Genomic DNA, 17,323 nt, shown 5'->3' on the forward strand with positions numbered 1-17,323 from the left:
ACTAAGCATGAAGTATCTTCTAGTGAGTGTCTACCAAGTTTATTCAAAGAAAAGCCCTGGGATCAAAAATGGCCCTTCCGAGGGTGGGGGTCATTGTTTTTTCCCTATATGTATATACATGAAGTAAAAACTTAAAAAATCTTCTTATAAAAACCCCAAAGAGCTAGAGCTTAGATATTTTTCATGAAACATCTTCTGGTGGATGTCTACCAAGTTTGTTCAAATAAAAGCCCATGGTTTAAAATTGGCCTTGGCCCAGGGGCCTATATACAGGTGAGCGATTTCAGGGCCATCATGGCCCTCTTGTTTACTTATAATGCTTTAATTTTTATTTTAGCGATTTTACGACTTCCACCATAAAAAATAAGATTGTCTTATTGGCAAGTATTACCTTTAAGTACTATGACTGAAATTTGGTGTTTATTTTGGTTACTTAAACTTTAAAAAGATAAATAAAATTTGTTTCCATTGCTGACTGCAAAGAAATAATAACAGATTGAGCCTAAATTGTATACACATTTTCATTGTACATACATTTTTTCCTGAAAAATTGATACTAGAATATTTACAGTCAAACCTGCGTTAAAGACCACCTCTGAATAAATGTTACCCTGTAAATAAAGGCCATTTTGAGACAATCCTTCATAAATAAGATAGAACAGAGAAGCCTCTGAATGAAGGCCACTTGTCTGTAAAAGCCATATAATGTCTCTTCTTCAGCCTTTATACACGTTTGACTGTATATAAAGTATATCTGCTGTATATTGTGAAATAGTGGAATGAATGATGTCTCAAATCTTTGTCATGTAATACGCTCATTCTTCATTTGTTGATTAAAACAGCTGACAATCATGCTTTATATTTTTCAAAATAAAATCTATTTATCTAATTGTTTGACTTGTTTTTTAAATTGTTTACACAAGTTTTTCTTATGCATGTAGAAAGTATCTTTGGTAACCCAGGTACATGTGTTATGTACCCTTCATTGATTAATACAGTAAGCAGATTCAGTCATTAACATTAGGTTCTGTCAATGGTAGAGCAATTAACTGTAAAAATCATTGGCTGAATTGAAAAAAATATATACAAGATTTAAAAATCTGCATCATTTGGAAAAAGTCGAAGCTAATCAGAAAATCTGACCTAGAAAAGTAAAATGTTCAAGGCGGCTGACTGAATCATCTGCATTCATAAGCTTTCGATTTAAATCCTGCTAGGGAAAATAAATTTTGAAGATTAAAATTAAACTAATGGAAGGTTAGTGGCTATGCCCAAGCTACATGGGTGCAAGTTAAAAATATCATAAAACATTTAGTATTATTTCAATTGGTTTTATATAGAAAAAAAGATATTTCAGGAGAAGAAAAGAAAACTGAACTTCAGGCATATCATGAAATGTCTAAAATCTTGTACCCATGCTGTTTATCACTGAAATAATGTTGTTGGGCACTTGGGGGTCTCAAAACGACTCCAGTAAAGTTAAAATATCACAGTTTAAATTTAAACCTTATGAAAATAAGGAAATAGAAGTAAAGCAAAACCATAAATATATATAAAATCATTTATTCAACAACCTGTCTCTTTCTGTTTGAACAATTTCTGGTGTAATATCAAATTTTTCATAATCTTCTGCCGTCCAGCTCTTAAACTTTTCCCAACATAAATGATCAATGTCACTAGACATGTTTGATTTAAAATCTGGATCACTAAACTGCTTGAGAAGTTCAGATGACCTTTCATCAATTAATGATGTAACCTTTAATTCCTCTTTAACAAGGTCAAAGTTCGAGAGGTCAACATAATTTCCTGAGATTGCAAGAGAAGTTTCAAGATTCTCCACTCTATGTGGACAGCCAGCTGGTACAAATAACAGTTCCCCTGAAATAATTAACAAATTGTTAAAGGCACATTATGCCTCAGATACGAATATATAGTTTTCCTTCTTTAAAAAGAGCAAGTTTTATAATGTTTAAATAATGGTTTAAGAGCATGTTAGGTGCTTATCACCTGAATTAAGTAGCCCTAAAGGTGCAATAAGTTGCCATTAAAGACGTTTTCGGGAGTTTTCATATAGACATAAAGGCAAAATTAAAGCTGTTCAATAGAATTTCTTTAAACTTGGCATGTTGTTAGAATATGAAAACAAAAACATTTTAAGCGAAAAAAAAATTGGTGTCACCATTCTTGTTTTTGAGTTATCTGCCCTTGAATTGGACTTTTTTGTTAAATTCAAGGGCAGATAATTTACAATGAATGGAAACAATACAATTTTTTTTCTTATTTTCATGAAGCTTACCTTCGTTTTAGTTGATATGCAAAATTTCAAGAACAAATTTAGAGTGGGTAGTTTTTATTCCCACTTCTTCTTTTAACCTGTGCATTTTTTCTTAAAAAATGGCCTATTTTTTAAGAATTTAAAGTACCTTTATTTTCATTGAAAAAAATTAACAGAAACGATGTAAGGAATTGCATGTTATTATGTATTGTACTCAACAATAAAAAGAAAAACATAATCCAGAAGTAAAAACAAGAATTCATTTAAGTATGTATAAGTTATCTGCCCTTGAAATGACCTCAAATAAGTAGAAAAGTCTGATTCAGTGGCAGATAACTCAACAAGAGCACCGCTAGGCGGAGCATTATATGCCCGAAAGTGATTTTTTTTTTTTAGTAAAGATGAAGCATTTGTAAGACATGGGAGTAAAATAAAGTATTACCTCCTTCAAATAACAATCCTCCTTTGAAGTTTCAATATTGTGGTCCAAATGGAACTTTAAGTTATGCCACAGAAACTGTTTTCAATTCTAAGGTAAAAGTGACCTTTGACCTTGTGACCCCAAAATCATTAGGGGTCTTCTACCCAATATGGACAATCATACTATGAAGTTTAAACACAGTAGGCCAAATAATACTTAAGTTATATTCCGAAAACTGTTTTCAGTTTTAAGGTAATATTGACCTTGACCTTGTGACCCCAAAATCAATAGGGGTCTTCTACCCAATATGGACAATCATCCTATGAAGTTTGATCACTGTGGGCCAAATGGAACTTAAGTTATGCTCCGGAAACTGTTTTCAGTTTTAAGGTCATAGTGACCTTGACCTTTGACCTTGTGATCCCAAAATCAATAGGGGTCTTCTACCCAATATGGACAATCATCCTATGAAGTTTGAACACTGTGGGCCAAATGGAACTTAAGTTATGCTCCGGAAACTGTTTTCAGTTTTAAGGTCATAGTGACTTTGACCTTGTGACCCCAAAATCAATAGGGGTCTTCTACCCAATATGGACAATCATCCTATGAAGTTTGAACACTGTGGGCCAAATGGAACTTAAGTTATGCTCCGGAAACTGTTTTCAGTTTTAAGGTCATAGTGACCTTGAAATTCTTTCGGGCATATAAAAACGAGAATGGTGACCCCAATATTTTTTTCGCTTAAAATGTTTCTGTTATCATATTCTAACAACATGCCAAGTTGAAAACGTCCTTAAGGTATTAAAATGTAAACAAAGTAGTATTTTGACTTTTATACAAAAAGGTTAAATCTCTTTTTACTGTCCTATAAAATTACCAAAAGGCAACAGAAGCAAAAGATGGTTCAGGTAATTAGCCACTGAATTATTTTTTGAAAACTATTTATATAACTGGACAAAAAACATGAAAAGTTTTTGAGAAATAAAAATAAAAGCGATTCTGCGGTATGATGGGCCTTAAAAAATGAATAAACAATAAGTGATCAAAAGGAAAAATTCTTGATAAGCATACAAAGCATACAGGGTAACAGTTTTAACCTTGGAATTGCTTTACATGTATGTTTTTTTACCCCTTTATCAAGTAATTCCTATTTGGGGAAGCAGTGGCATAGTTACAGTGTCTGGAGCTCAACTCATGAATCATAGGTTTGAGTCTTACTAGGGTCATGATCAAGTTTCTTTATGACACCCCATTACTGGTAACCAGCACTGGATAGATTCAGGAAGTGAACTAGAATGTGATTCAAATAAAATGCAAAAAACTACCTTTGCAATCTAGCTTAAATATACATGTTGAAACTAACCATTATATATATATATATTGTCAATATAAGTCCAGGGAAATAAAAAAACATTTTGATGACTGTCTAAAGTGTGTATTTATACAAGTATATTTTCCCAACTTTTGCAATTAAAAGAAAATAATATGACACCAAGTCATCTTCTGTTGTGCCTTTTTTTCAAAGTATTCACTATACCTGAGTCAACTGCCAGTCAATCTTCACTTATATTGGCCTATTATTGTTTAATTACCCAATGAAAAAAATTAACAAATCTAAAAGTATCTCATGGAAAGAAAAGTTGTTATGGAAAAAAACTAGATGAACAGATTTTAACCAACCTGGCTGAAGTATACATTCTATAGGTTGAGTTAAGGACAGAAGTGGGTGGTGTTTGAGTTCAGGTTTCTGCAGGTCAACCTCAAATATTGGATCTGTTGACCAAGGATTACCAAACACTGGATACAATAATGCCACATCCTCCTTGTCAAAAAATACCCATCTGTAAAATAATGTGTTCAAAAACTTTCATATTTTACTGCATTTTTTTTTACATGAAGGGACCAAAAAATAATCTTTCAACTGGAAGTTGGTCTGGACCAGTAACTTATATATCAGATTATTCACTGAAGGAAATTTGATTTTATTGCTAAAATAGACTCGAAATTAAAATCATATTGAAAAGGGCTGTAACGCTTTTCACACATTTTTACCAAACAAAATCGCTTAAAAAATTGTTTCAGTTAGAATCAATTTTATGCCAAGTATATTTATATATTATCTATTGCATAGTTTTCCAGTAATTGATTTATGAAGAATTAAAAAAAATTATATTTCATCAGAACTGTACTTGAGACAATTTTAGTAGAAATTTGTAAAACAAAACAGGTTTTTATTATCATATAGTCATTCAACATTAGATATCCATAATTTTTATTACAGACTTTTATACACTTCAGACTGCAGTCCAGTTTTAGGAAAACAATTTGAAAGTATTTAAAACAAAAAAAAAATCAGAGAGGTTCTTTTAAGATTTTTACCTTTTACTCCCTGTAAATAGAGCCATCCAAAAGTTAGAACCAAATGCATCCATATGAAGTTCACTAACCAATCCCTGTGGTGCTATAAATAGACTTGGCCAACTGTCTTTATACAGAGAACCCTGAGTAGTACGCTGCAGAAAATCCCCTATAAATATAGGCAAGGTTAACATTACACATCTTCCTATATACAAGTAAGCAGCATGAATAAAGACTGTAAAGACATTTTCACTTTGACACTTGTTGGAAAGGAAAGAAGTAAGTTTATGACATGTGATCTATCTACATATATTTCATGTAAAAGTTCCAAAAAATTAAAATCAAACCATCATTTCCATGGTAAGAATGACATTAGGTATTAATATAATAAATGTATGATTAAAATATTATAAAAAAGTTAAAAGTCATTTGGAAGTCTTCATTAAAATAAAATTCTCACCTGTACTTACCTGCAAAATATTTGGGTATTTTTAATTCTGCTGCTAACTGTTGACAATGTAAAGGTATATTCCAATCAAACAAGTAAAGATTATTGTGGTTGTCTTGGAGACTAGATATAAATTCCTTTACTTTCATTGTTGTTGCATCTTCTAGACGAGCCCATTGCACAGAGTCCTTCACAAATTTCTTTAGAGTAACTGAACAGTCACCTAGGTTACAAAAAATGTTAATGAGTGAAAATAAAAAGTTGTTTTTTTTTGTTGGGTTTTTGTTACAGTTTAAACAGTATTTTAGTCATTCATCAGTAGGCAGTTACGGTATCCATTGAATTTTCATATACTTCCTATTTCCACACCAACCAATTTTTAAAACAGTAACTGCTAACTTCTCTTTAAAATTCCTTTTTGAAACAGTAGTAGCAGAAAAATGATCTTACAAACCTCTGGAATAAGATACCGAGTAAATATATGATTAAGTATCAAAAGTAAATATCATTTCTTATAAAAATATCCTTTCTAGCAAACTTTATGACTTCAACAATCAACTTTCAAATTATATTGGTCAAACTCCTGTCTTAACCATAAACTTGCGAAATTTCTTAAATGGACTATTCCTGATTCAAGTTTTGGGACAGTCCATTATTAATGTTGGAGACATTAACATAAAAATTTAAAGTTGTCAGTCAAAAGTTTAGGGCCTTTTCAAACTGCCTGTATGTACAGGGCTGGTCTGGCTCTGTACAGATGGCAAAAGTTTATGTCATTTTCAGTTCCAGCAGGTCAAGAACTAAATATATGACATTTCTTTCTTTCTATGCTCACTGTTTACTGGATTAAAAGAAAAAAGTTCTAAATATACCAGCAATATCTGCTATATGTTCTAGTGTCCAGGGTACAGTTGTCATATCATTCACTAGACCTGTTATCACAACTGGGGTACTTGTTAAAGCATATTTGTAGAAAAAATCCTTATATGACAAATTATCTGCAGACACCCTTTCCACCTTAAAAAATGATATAAAAATACATAAAGAGTGTGTACATAATTAAAATCAAAGTTAACTTGATAAATTTACTTGTACTGCAATAGCATAAGAAAATAAAAATGAAACGCAATCTTTTATCAACAAGAGGACCATGATGGCCCTGAGGTCGCTCACCTGTATATAGGACCCCCCCAACCCCCACACCCCCCCAATGTTGCAGGGCCAATTTAACCCAAGGGCTTTTATTTGCACAAACTTGGTAGACACCCATAAGAAGATGTTTCATGCTAAACATCTAAGCTCTAGCTCATTGGGCTTTTTAAAAGAACATTTTTTTAAAGTTTTTACTATACACATAGTTAAAAACAATGACACCCCTGGGGCCGGGCCAGTTTTGACCCCAGGGCTTTTATTTGAACAAACTTTGTAGACACTTACTAGAAGATGTTTCATGCTTATTAAATATCTAAACTCTAGCTATTTGGGTTTTTTCAAAGAAGATTTAAAGTTTTTGCTAAACACATATAAAGAAAATCAATGACCCCCGGGGCGGGGCCAATTTTGACCCCAGGTCTTTTATTTGAACAAACTTTGTAGACACTCACTAAAAGATGTTTCATGCTTAATATCTTAACTCTAGCTATTTGGGTATTTTCAAAGAAGATTTTTTAAGTTTTTGCTATACACATATAAGGAAAATCAATGACCCCCGGGGCAGTGCCAATTTTGACCCCAGGGCTTTTATTTGAACAAACTTGGTAGACACCTATTAGAACATGTTTGATGCTCAATATCTTAGCCATAGCTCTTTGAGTTCTTTAAAAGAAGATTTTTTTAGGTTTTTACTATATGCATATAAGGAAAATCAATGATCCCCCGGGGCGGGGCCAATTTTGACCCCAGGGCTTTTATTTGAACAAACTTGGTAGACACCCATTAGAACATGTTTCATGCTAAATATCTTAGCTGTAGCTCTTTGGGTTCTTTAAAAGAAGATTTTTTAAGTTTTTACTAAATGCATATAGGGAAAATCAATGACGCCCGGGGCGGGGCCAATTTTGACCCCAGGGCTTTTATTTGAACAAACTTGGTAGACACTCACTAGAAGATGTTTCATGCCAAATATCTAAGCTCTAGCTCTTTGAGTTCTTTAAAAGAAGATTTTTTAAGTTTTTACTATACACATATAAGGAAAATCAATGACCCCCGGGGCAGTGCCAATTTTGACCCCAGGGCTTTTATTTGAACAAACTTGGTAGACACCTATTAGAACATGTTTGATGCTCAATATCTTAGCCATAGCTCTTTGAGTTCTTTAAAAGAGGATTTTTTTAGGTTTTTACTATATGCATATAGGGAAAATCAATGACCCCCCGGGGCGGGGCCAATTTTGACCCCAAGGCTTTTATTTGAACAAACTTGGTAGACACCCATTAGAACATGTTTCATGCTAAATATCTTAGCTCTAGCTCTTTGGGTTCTTTAAAAGAAGATTTTTTAAGTTTTTACTATATGCATATAGGGAAAATCAATGACGCCCGGGGCGGGGCCAATTTTGACCCCAGGGCTTTTATTTGAACAAACTTGGTAGACACTCACTAGAAGATGTTTCATGCCAAATATCTAAGCTCTAGCTCTTTGAGTTCTTTAAAAGAAGATTTTTTAAGTTTTTACTATATGCATATAGGGAAAATCAATGACCCCCCGGGGCGGGGCCAATTTTGACCCCAGGGCTTTTATTTGAACAAACTTTGTTGACACTCACTAGAAGATGTTTCATGCCAAATATCTAAGCTCTAGCTCTTTGAGTTCTTTAAAAGAAGATTTTTTAAGTTTTTACTATATGCATATAGGGAAAATCAATGACCCCCCGGGGCGGGGCCAATTTTGACCCCAGGGCTTTTATTTGAACAAACTTGGTAGACACCCATTAGAACATGTTTCATGCTAAATATCTTAGCTCTAGCTCTTTGGGTTCTTTAAAAGAAGATTTTTTAAGTTTTTACTATATGCATATAGGGAAAATCACTGACCCCCCGGGGCGGGGCCAATTTTGACCCCAGGTCTTTTATTTGAACAAACTTGGTAGACACTCACTAGAAGATGTTTCATGCCAAATATCTAAGCTCTAGCTCTTTGGGTTCTTTAAAAGAAGATTTTTTAAGTTTTTACTATATGCATATAGGGAAAATCAATGACCCCCCGGGGCGGGGCCAATTTTGATCCCAGGGCTTTTATTTGAACAAACTTGGTAGACACTCACTAGAAGATGTTTCATGCCAAATATCTAAGCTCTAGCTCTTATGGTTTTTTAAAAGAAGATATTTAAAGTTTTTTCTTTCGATTACCATGGCAACCAGAGTTCTGCATGGAATTAAATTCTTTGAACAATTTTTAAAGGTGACCACCAAAGGAACATTCCTGTGAAGTTTGGATGAAATTGGCTTAGTGGTTTATGAGGAGATGTCATTTAAAGTAAAAGTTTACGGACGGACGCCGGCCGGACGCCGGACGAAAAGCGATCACAAAAGCTCACCCTGTCACTTTGTGACAGGTGAGCTAAAAATGAAAAAAGAAAAAAGAAAAAACACACACACTTTTTGGGAAAATGAAAAGCCGCTGCATTGTTTATATCTTCTTCTCTATCAGTAATGAAAAGTTAAGATTTAAATATGAGACATATAAAATAAACAAAACCTGCTAACAAATCAAGAATATTTCTATTCATAAATTTCCATTCCTCTGAAGTGCTTTGTAACAATATTTTTATGCTAGAATAAATAGCAATCAAAAGGTTGATTAATTTTATTTAATAGTTAAAGAACAAACCTGTTTAGTTGCTGGTAATGATAGTGCTGAAGAGGAACTGTAGTCAAATCTACACAGAGCTTCCTCCTGCTGTTGTCTGTAATGTTTCGCTCTCTTTATACGCTTTAAACGCCACTCTATCTCTTTGTCTTCAATATTAATTAAAGTGAAATTAAATACAGATATATCAATGCAAGAATTTAAACCATTATTTCAAATTGAGACACAATGTCAAAACAGTTTAATTATGTACACATGTATGCTCTTTGAGATTTAAATTTGTGTTGGTTTTTGATCTAATTGTCCTTTGAGATTATATAACTGAGATGTGCTAATTAAATGTTATATGCAGTAAATCATTAAAAAAAACTCTGATTGACTTTAATATACATTTATTGTCATAGCTGATGTGAGATAATTATTTTTTATAATATTCTGACTATTCTTGAATACAGATTCCTTATGTACAGTGTAAGTTTAAAACATAAAATAATGATGAATGAGCTCTCAATATAACCCATTATAAATACATTATAATTCTATACCATCATCACAAGTACAGATTGCATATTTAAAGAAGGAAAGTGTAATACCTTGTGGTTTTTTGTCTCTAGCAGATTCTAAATGCATTATAGCAAGACTGAGATTTCCTATTTTCTCATAGTATGAAGACAAGGCCGAGGAAACATTCCCACTCTTACACCCATCAGATATCTTGTCTCTTAATCGAGATATCTCACTCCTTATAAACTGTAATCCTTCACTTGTTCTAGAAACACAAAATAAAGAATGACTTTAAATTCATATAATTTAAATTTGTGTTGCCAGGCCGTTATCAATACTTTTAAATATGTTAGCTTCCATGGCAGAGGGGTTAAAGTCATTGAAACTCTGCCATAGAAAACATTGCACCTCACATTTGTCACTTTGCATTTCCAGAGTCATTGTTTCAAAAAGATAAATATAGTGTCATCTTACAGAAGACCTGTGGTTTTATCTATATAACGTACTGAGGGGAGTCAAGACTGAAGAGTTTTATGTTTGCCATCATAAAAGCTCCAGACTTGTCATACAGTTGTAATAGTGTCAGTAACTTAACCAATAACCATTACCCCCTTACAGATCACTTAAAAAGACATAATTCAATTCATCAACAAATCAATACATGTATCTAAAATGATAAATTATGCCACATAAAAAGTCATTATGTTTCCTTACTGCATCACATAAACTTCTTCTTACCCTAATGTAAAGTTAATGATAGTATTTGGATTATCACTGTTTGGAACTGTATCTGGATCTATCAAGTTCTTGCCAGTTTTTCTCCACCATTTAGCCATTGCAACATCAGCCATATCTTCTTCTGCCCCATCATAAACAGGTTTCTCTGTGACCTACAACAATTTCACGGTGCATATCCATATCGGTACCCTCTTTGCGAAATCTGCTGAAACGGTACCCTCTCTGAACATGCATAGGTCATTCTCTGCTAAAAACAAACCAGCGATGGATACCAATTCAGTAAAATTTCATTGTAATAAGGAAAGGAGGTATGTCACGTAGAAAAGATGTATACCACGGAACACTAGGATATTTTATTTATGTGCTGATTTGTCATGTGCCCGATTTTCATGTACTGCAACTTCACAATAAGCTACAAAAAATCGACATGTCTTGCTTCGCCCATCACCTCGACATATTTTTTGGGCTGAAATGAACATCCTAGTGTTCCGTGGTATACATCTTTTCTACGTGACATACCTCCTTTCCTTATTACAATGAAATTTTACTGGATTGGTATCCATCGCTGGTTTGTTTTTAGGAGAGAATGACCTGTGCATGTTCAGAGAGGGTACCGTTTCAGCAGATTTCGCAAAGAGGGTACCGATATGGATATGCACCATGAATTTTAGGCTAAACAAGCAAATTCATTGAATTTATATCCCCAACCAAGTACTGGTTATTACTAACACAACAACTGACGACATAAGCCCTTGATGAAAGAATCTTCAGTTCTAGCCATTTCATCTTGGAGAACTTCAGTAAGTATATGTTCCTGTCTTCCACTAGGCTTTTCAATTGATCTCCCTAATCAAGTTGTACAATAATATAATCAAAATTTTCTGGGCACCTTTAGCTGTATTTGGGGACTTTTCTAATTTGTAATCTTGCATTGTTATATTTCTCATATATAAAATAGTAATATATTGACACTTAATATAATTACATTGACTAAACATAAACATTGAATGTTTCCATATGGGAAAAAAAATCAGCAAATTAATAACTTAAGATTTGATAGTGTGTGGTAGATGCCAGCTGGTGCCCGTGACAGTACATAAAGTTTCCCCTGTCATACACCTTCAACAAAGTGCTGCAATGTCGACTTGTGACCAATTGATAATAAAAATTAATACATACCTTTTTCACTTTTCCTACATTTCTTAAGAAAAAGCTGGACACAGACGCTGGATTATGAACCCTGCTTGTTGGAGATGTGTACATGTCTTCATAATTGTCAGTGACTGGCCATTCATTAATTGCTTCAATAATTTCTTCATCTGTAACTGCAGTAGTTTTGTCCATCCCGGGTTCCCTAAAGAAATCCGGATGTTAGCCCTAAGCATGCAGGTAGGTAATGAATCTACCCATGCAACAATGCAGACCAAGATCAGAAGCACATCTGTGCTGTTTGATCAACATAGTCTGCACAGTTGCTACTCAGTCAATACTTATTTTTAATTGTCCTTAAAAATGAATGGTTTTGTCCAGATTGAAAGATGGACAAGTCAATAAATTAAAGATAAGATTCAACAGATAATTATTTCACATATTAAAAACAAATATCCTTTTACGCGCCATAAGCGTTTATTAGACACAGATGAAATATATCCTATATTACCAGCCTGTCATGAATGTTTGACACGAACAAGAAGTTCGTTAATTCAAATAAGTACCTTGCAATTATCGTAATACAATACAAGCTCTTCAGTAAACATCTTTATTGTTAATGTAAAATAACTTACGTGTTTGCTAAATAAATTCCTCTCAGTAGCTGGACGATTGTAAAACCGGATATCTTCGGGCCTTTTCCATTATCAATATAAAAACGAAAGTGAAAGTAGGAAACCCCAACGAAAAAACCAACTTGTCAAAAATGGAGGAGCAACAATATGGAGCATACAAAGATATGCTTATTTCTATCGCAGATATAGTTGATCAGGATAGTTCTGTACTTGAAACAATGAAATTTAAATGTGATAGTTTCATCAAAGGACGGGAGAGAGACCAAATAAAGTCAGCCATTCAGTTGTGGACAGCATTAGAAAAAAGAGAATATCTTGGAATTTCAGACACAAAATTTCTGAAAGACCTATTAAAATCATGTATGAAAGGACATGTTGAGGCTTTGACTATTTTAGAAAAATATGAACGATTAATCGGTGTTATACCAACTACTTTAAACCAACAACAAAGTACAGCACCTGTGCATTTTGCTGGAAATCCACAGATAATTTACATTCAGCAAGACAGTCATACAGGTTTCAACATTGTTTCATTTTTACGTTCAATATTCAAGTTTACTGAAAATTAAGACAATAATTTGATAAGTTTATTTTATATCAATTTTGTATTTGTTAGTTAAAAGTATTTAATAGTTATATACATGTAAACTTAGATGACAATATATATTTTACCATAGTATAAATTTTAAATTAGCTTACGTCAAGATATTTTATAATTACAGCTCTGCCAAGACAGTACCCACAACAGAATGTAGAAGCTAGTGGTCCAGGTAACTCAAAAATTATTTAATTTCTCAAAATATTTTTTTGCTACTTAACTTAGATCCATGCCAAATATGAAGACTGTGGGTCAAAGGAATCTAAAGTTATTGGGCGGACAAGCTTTTTGAAGACAAAGTCCCTGTGACCTTGACCTTTGACCTGGTGACCTCAAAATCAATAGGGGTCATCTACTAATCATGACTAACCTCCATTCCAAATATGAAGACTGTGGGTCAAAGGAATCTTAAGTTATTGGGCGGACAAGCTTTTTGAAGTCAAGGCCTCTGTGATCTTGACCTTTGACCTGGTGACCTCAAAATCAATAGGGGTCATCTACTAATCATGACTAACCTCCATGCCAAATATGACGACTGTAGGTCAAAGGAATCTTAAGTTATTGGGCGGACAAGCTTTTTGAAGTCAAGGCCCCTGTGACCTTGACCTTTGACCTAGTGACCTCAAAATCAATAGGGGTCATCTACTAATCATGACTAACCTCCATGCCAAATATGAAGACTAAGGGTCAAAGGAATCTTAAGTTATTGGGTGGACAAGAAAAAACCGACGGACGGCCGGACAGCCGGACGGACGGACGGACAAGCTGATTCCAGTATACCCCCCTTACAACTTTGTTGTGGGGGGGTATAAGAACATCAAAACAACTATTTTGGGTTGAGTGTAAGAAAAAAAAAATTGAAAAAAAATAATTTTTTTCTTACACTCGACCCAAAATAGTTGTTTTGATTTTTTTATTTTTTTTTTTATGTTTTGATGTTGTTTTTTTTTTTTAGCTTCAATAATTTTTTATATGGGCACCAAGACTGGACGAGCACCTGTGGTTAACTGTTAGTCAAACTGCCAGTGCCATAATTATTAGGGTATGTGATGTGACACATTTTTTTTGGAATATAGGGTAATGCTAAATCAATATTATTTTTAGTTGAAGTTAAATATTTTGAGTAATCATTTTTTTCTATATGAAAAAACAATAAAAATATTCTGACTTTACTGAAATATATTTTGCAGATCTTACAACAGAGTTCTCATTTCTAACAAATTCCCTTGGGAAACACTGGTCATTTCTAATGAGGGAACTTGGCGTGCCAGAAAGTGAGATAGAGGTGGTCCAGTCAGATTATAAATATACAAAGGAACAGATCCACCAGTGTTTGATCACATGGAAGGGCATACAAAAACAGGATGCTACAAAACAAAGACTAATAAATGCTCTGAGAGAAGTTGATAGGAATGATTTAGCAGATACATTAGAAGAAGGGACATACTGAATTTATCATCTACTTTTTTCAGTCACCATACATTTTAGAGGGCAATTTTTGTTTTTCATGACTCAAGCCTTAATCTGTTGAATTTCTGGACTTTTAGTGATCTGTCTAATATTAAAAGATGAATGTTTTATCATTTATTAGTCAGCCAACAGCATAGAGCCTGGTCAGACTGTATGTACATGCAGACTGGCCTGTCTCTATACTGGTGGCAAGGGCTGATCACTTTCAATTGCAACAGGTTAAAGTAAACATTATCTTTCAGTTCCCGATTACTTAGAATGTATTACTTACATGTACATGGACCAAGTGAAAGATGACAAAGAGATAAACATATCTGTGGGATAAATTTTGGAGTGGAAGTGGAAATAATGTTAGCTCAGAAACATTTCTTCATTATTCAGCTTACTGTATGTTCATATGCTAAAGAGCCTGGGGTAATCTACCATAGAATGAAATTCCTTTCAGAAAATGAGAATAACGTCCAGTTATATTAACCTGTGAATTGTGTATTTATTATGCTTGCTTAAATTTTCAGGTTTTCAGCAGTGACCATAATTATGTTCAGACAGAAATCTCGAATAGTATTTGTTGCATTGATATACACGATTATATTGTGAGTTTGCATTAAACTGGTCCAGAGTTTCCCGGATTGCTTTTTTTTCCTTACATGTATTTCTTAACATATTTTAGCCATTGCAACATTGAAATAATTGTATTTTTGATTTTTAGAGATATACATCTTGTTTTGCCTATTTAAACAAACTCATCATGAATGTTGTAGATTGTATAATGAACATTTTGCAATGTTTAGTATGATGGTAATATTTGTATCAAACTGTTGTTGTTGCAAATTTTGTGACTTTCACATAAACTGCTTTTTCTTTATATTTCGAAATATTTATGAAAAAAATCGAATGAACTAGTAAAAAGATCCTTCCAGATCAATACTCATTAAGTTGACAGACTTGATCAAATGTTGGTTTGAATATTGAAACAAGTGCTATAATAAATGCACAATTGACAGGCCATTAAAAAACCTAAGAAAAGACTAATTATATTAAGAAATTATTATTCCAGAATTTATAAGTGTGAGGATATGAAATTGCCATTTGAAGTTTAAAACTGTGATAAAACTTTAAATCAGTCCTTTTGGTAAAATATTTAAACTTGTCTTGTATATTTGAAGTGTTTTAAGAAGGTGGAACGGATGGGTTCATAAATAACGTTGTCATTAAGGGACAAATATGTACAAGTAAAATGAAATTACACTGTATAGGCTTGAACAAGTTAGAAATAAAACAACAACAAAGTCTGAAACTTCTAAAGAACTTTAATAGTATCTAAAATAATTTCATAGATCACAAGAAATTCTTCATCCACCTATCACAATTTATCCAATAACATTACATAAGTAACTAACTTTTAAATATCAAATATTTCGTAACTCAGTAATTTCATAAAATATATTACCAATTTGTAAAGGGGGCAACAGTATAAATAATGTTGAAATAAAAACCAGCACTTTAATATCCATATATTTTTTTTTCAATTTGTAACCGCTAGGGTTTACAAAGGCTTAATTTGATGGTTCCAAGGCAAAATTTGCTTCCTTGCTTAAGCATAGTGATGTTTTTTTAATTCTGAAACTATTTCTGAAATAATTGTTATTGTTTCTGTTTTGTTGCATAAAGGGAAATTATTTTCACAAATCTTTTTATCAAAGTTATAATTTGATTTTTTTTATATTTTGATTAAATTTTGAGACAGTTATGTATAATGTTAGTGGATAATCAACATAACTGATGACTTCAAATGCACAAAATACCACCATTTTAGGGTAAAAATTACATGCTGGGAACCATCCATATATATTGCTCATTTCAGCTGGTAGTGGCAAAAATGTACAAAAGATCTTGATAAGAAAATATCATTTAATAAAAAGACTTAACAACTAAGAGTAAACACTCAGATGAACAAAGTATTTCTTAACAATCATTAAATATTGAAGTTAATTACATATAAATTTCTTTTTTAATAATGTATAAACTGTATCATGCATCTATGATAATAAAAACTAAAATTCATTTATATAATAACAAATATATACATCTTTCTCAAATCAATGTATTATATATATAAATTTCATAAACATATGTAAATAAATTGTACATCTCAAGATAATACAATACATACAATCTTTACCATAAAATGTTAGTATCTCAATCGTGGACGGAACAGATATCAAGGACGGACTTGAATAGCTGAGATACAATTATGTTTGACTTATATCTTACATGAATTCATTTTTAAGCATTCATGATGGAACTGTTTCAAATTATCAAAAAAACTGTTTCAAAATGGCCGAAAAACACTCTAGTCTAAAAATGAATGCTATTATTTTAATATATTTGTATTTGTGTGGAACTTGTTGGTCAAGACATTGTGACTAAGGGGATATCCAATTATAAAATAGCAGTAAAAAAATTTATTTGTAAATTTTTATCTTCATCAGTGTTTGAAAAAAGGTAAAGCTTAATTTGTGTATATACATGTATAAATATCTCAAAAAGTTGCATGAAAAATCTTTGAATTATATTATATTATACTGTTGTTGGTTCTCTGTATTTTATTAGAATAAAACTTCTTAATAATATTTATAAGTTTTTTCTTTACTAAAAAAACCCTTTATTCTCTTCAGTCATACAGAGAGAACTTTATGTTTTAAAGTTATACTAGAGAAAGCAGAAGAATTAGAAGAAATGGATATCCTGTCAATCATAACGTCGTAATTGTAATACCGTTGGGTACATTGTATTACTGTTAATATGAAACTTGGTGCAATAATTTAACTTTACTCATAGTTTTTGGTATACAACCTTTCTTAAGATAATACTTGCACAAGTGATAAGTGGTTGGGTTTTATGTTTTTGTTTGTTAATT

General features: G+C 32.5%; 2 protein-coding genes across 2 annotated transcripts; one reads left to right on the forward strand and one right to left on the reverse strand.

The window, feature by feature from the left end:
- Nucleotides 1-1,547: 1,547 nt before the first annotated feature.
- On the reverse strand, nucleotides 1,548-12,447 carry LOC132756065 (bifunctional arginine demethylase and lysyl-hydroxylase JMJD6-like). The gene is made up of 10 exons (XM_060747048.1): nucleotides 12,336-12,447; nucleotides 11,731-11,905; nucleotides 10,552-10,703; nucleotides 9,903-10,078; nucleotides 9,331-9,458; nucleotides 6,375-6,519; nucleotides 5,525-5,725; nucleotides 5,076-5,223; nucleotides 4,377-4,537; nucleotides 1,548-1,878 (listed from the first exon to the last, which is right to left on the reverse strand). The coding sequence occupies exons 2-10, from the start codon at nucleotides 11,893-11,895 to the stop codon at nucleotides 1,559-1,561; spliced, it is 1,596 nt and encodes a 531-aa protein (XP_060603031.1). The 5' UTR covers nucleotides 11,896-11,905; nucleotides 12,336-12,447; the 3' UTR covers nucleotides 1,548-1,558.
- On the forward strand, nucleotides 12,394-15,025 carry LOC132756067 (uncharacterized). The gene is made up of 3 exons (XM_060747049.1): nucleotides 12,394-12,851; nucleotides 13,058-13,105; nucleotides 14,124-15,025. Exons 1-3 carry the CDS (start codon nucleotides 12,467-12,469, stop codon nucleotides 14,381-14,383), a joined length of 693 nt encoding a protein of 230 aa, XP_060603032.1. The 5' UTR covers nucleotides 12,394-12,466; the 3' UTR covers nucleotides 14,384-15,025.
- Nucleotides 15,026-17,323: the final 2,298 nt, after the last annotated feature.

The sequence above is a fragment of the Ruditapes philippinarum genome, unplaced genomic scaffold (assembly GCF_026571515.1).
Source record: "Ruditapes philippinarum isolate M1 unplaced genomic scaffold, ASM2657151v2 ctg5585_1_1_1_1, whole genome shotgun sequence".
Classification (NCBI taxonomy): Eukaryota; Metazoa; Mollusca; class Bivalvia; order Venerida; family Veneridae; genus Ruditapes; species Ruditapes philippinarum.

Excerpts from the sequence above, each read along its gene's own strand:
- LOC132756065 (XM_060747048.1), bottom strand. The coding sequence starts at position 11,895 with ATGGACAAAACTACTGCAGTTACAGATGAAGAAATTATTGAAGCAATT. Across the intron at positions 10,704-11,730 it reads ATGTAGGAAAAGTGAAAAAG|GTCACAGAGAAACCTGTTTA; the intron begins GTATGTATTAAT and ends AAATTGTTGTAG. Across the intron at positions 5,726-6,374 it reads ACATATAGCAGATATTGCTG|GTGACTGTTCAGTTACTCTA; the intron begins GTATATTTAGAA and ends TTTGTAACCTAG.
- LOC132756067 (XM_060747049.1), top strand. The coding sequence starts at position 12,467 with ATGGAGGAGCAACAATATGGAGCATACAAAGATATGCTTATTTCTATC. Across the intron at positions 12,852-13,057 it reads TCAGCAAGACAGTCATACAG|CTCTGCCAAGACAGTACCCA; the intron begins GTTTCAACATTG and ends TTATAATTACAG. Across the intron at positions 13,106-14,123 it reads TGTAGAAGCTAGTGGTCCAG|ATCTTACAACAGAGTTCTCA; the intron begins GTAACTCAAAAA and ends TATATTTTGCAG.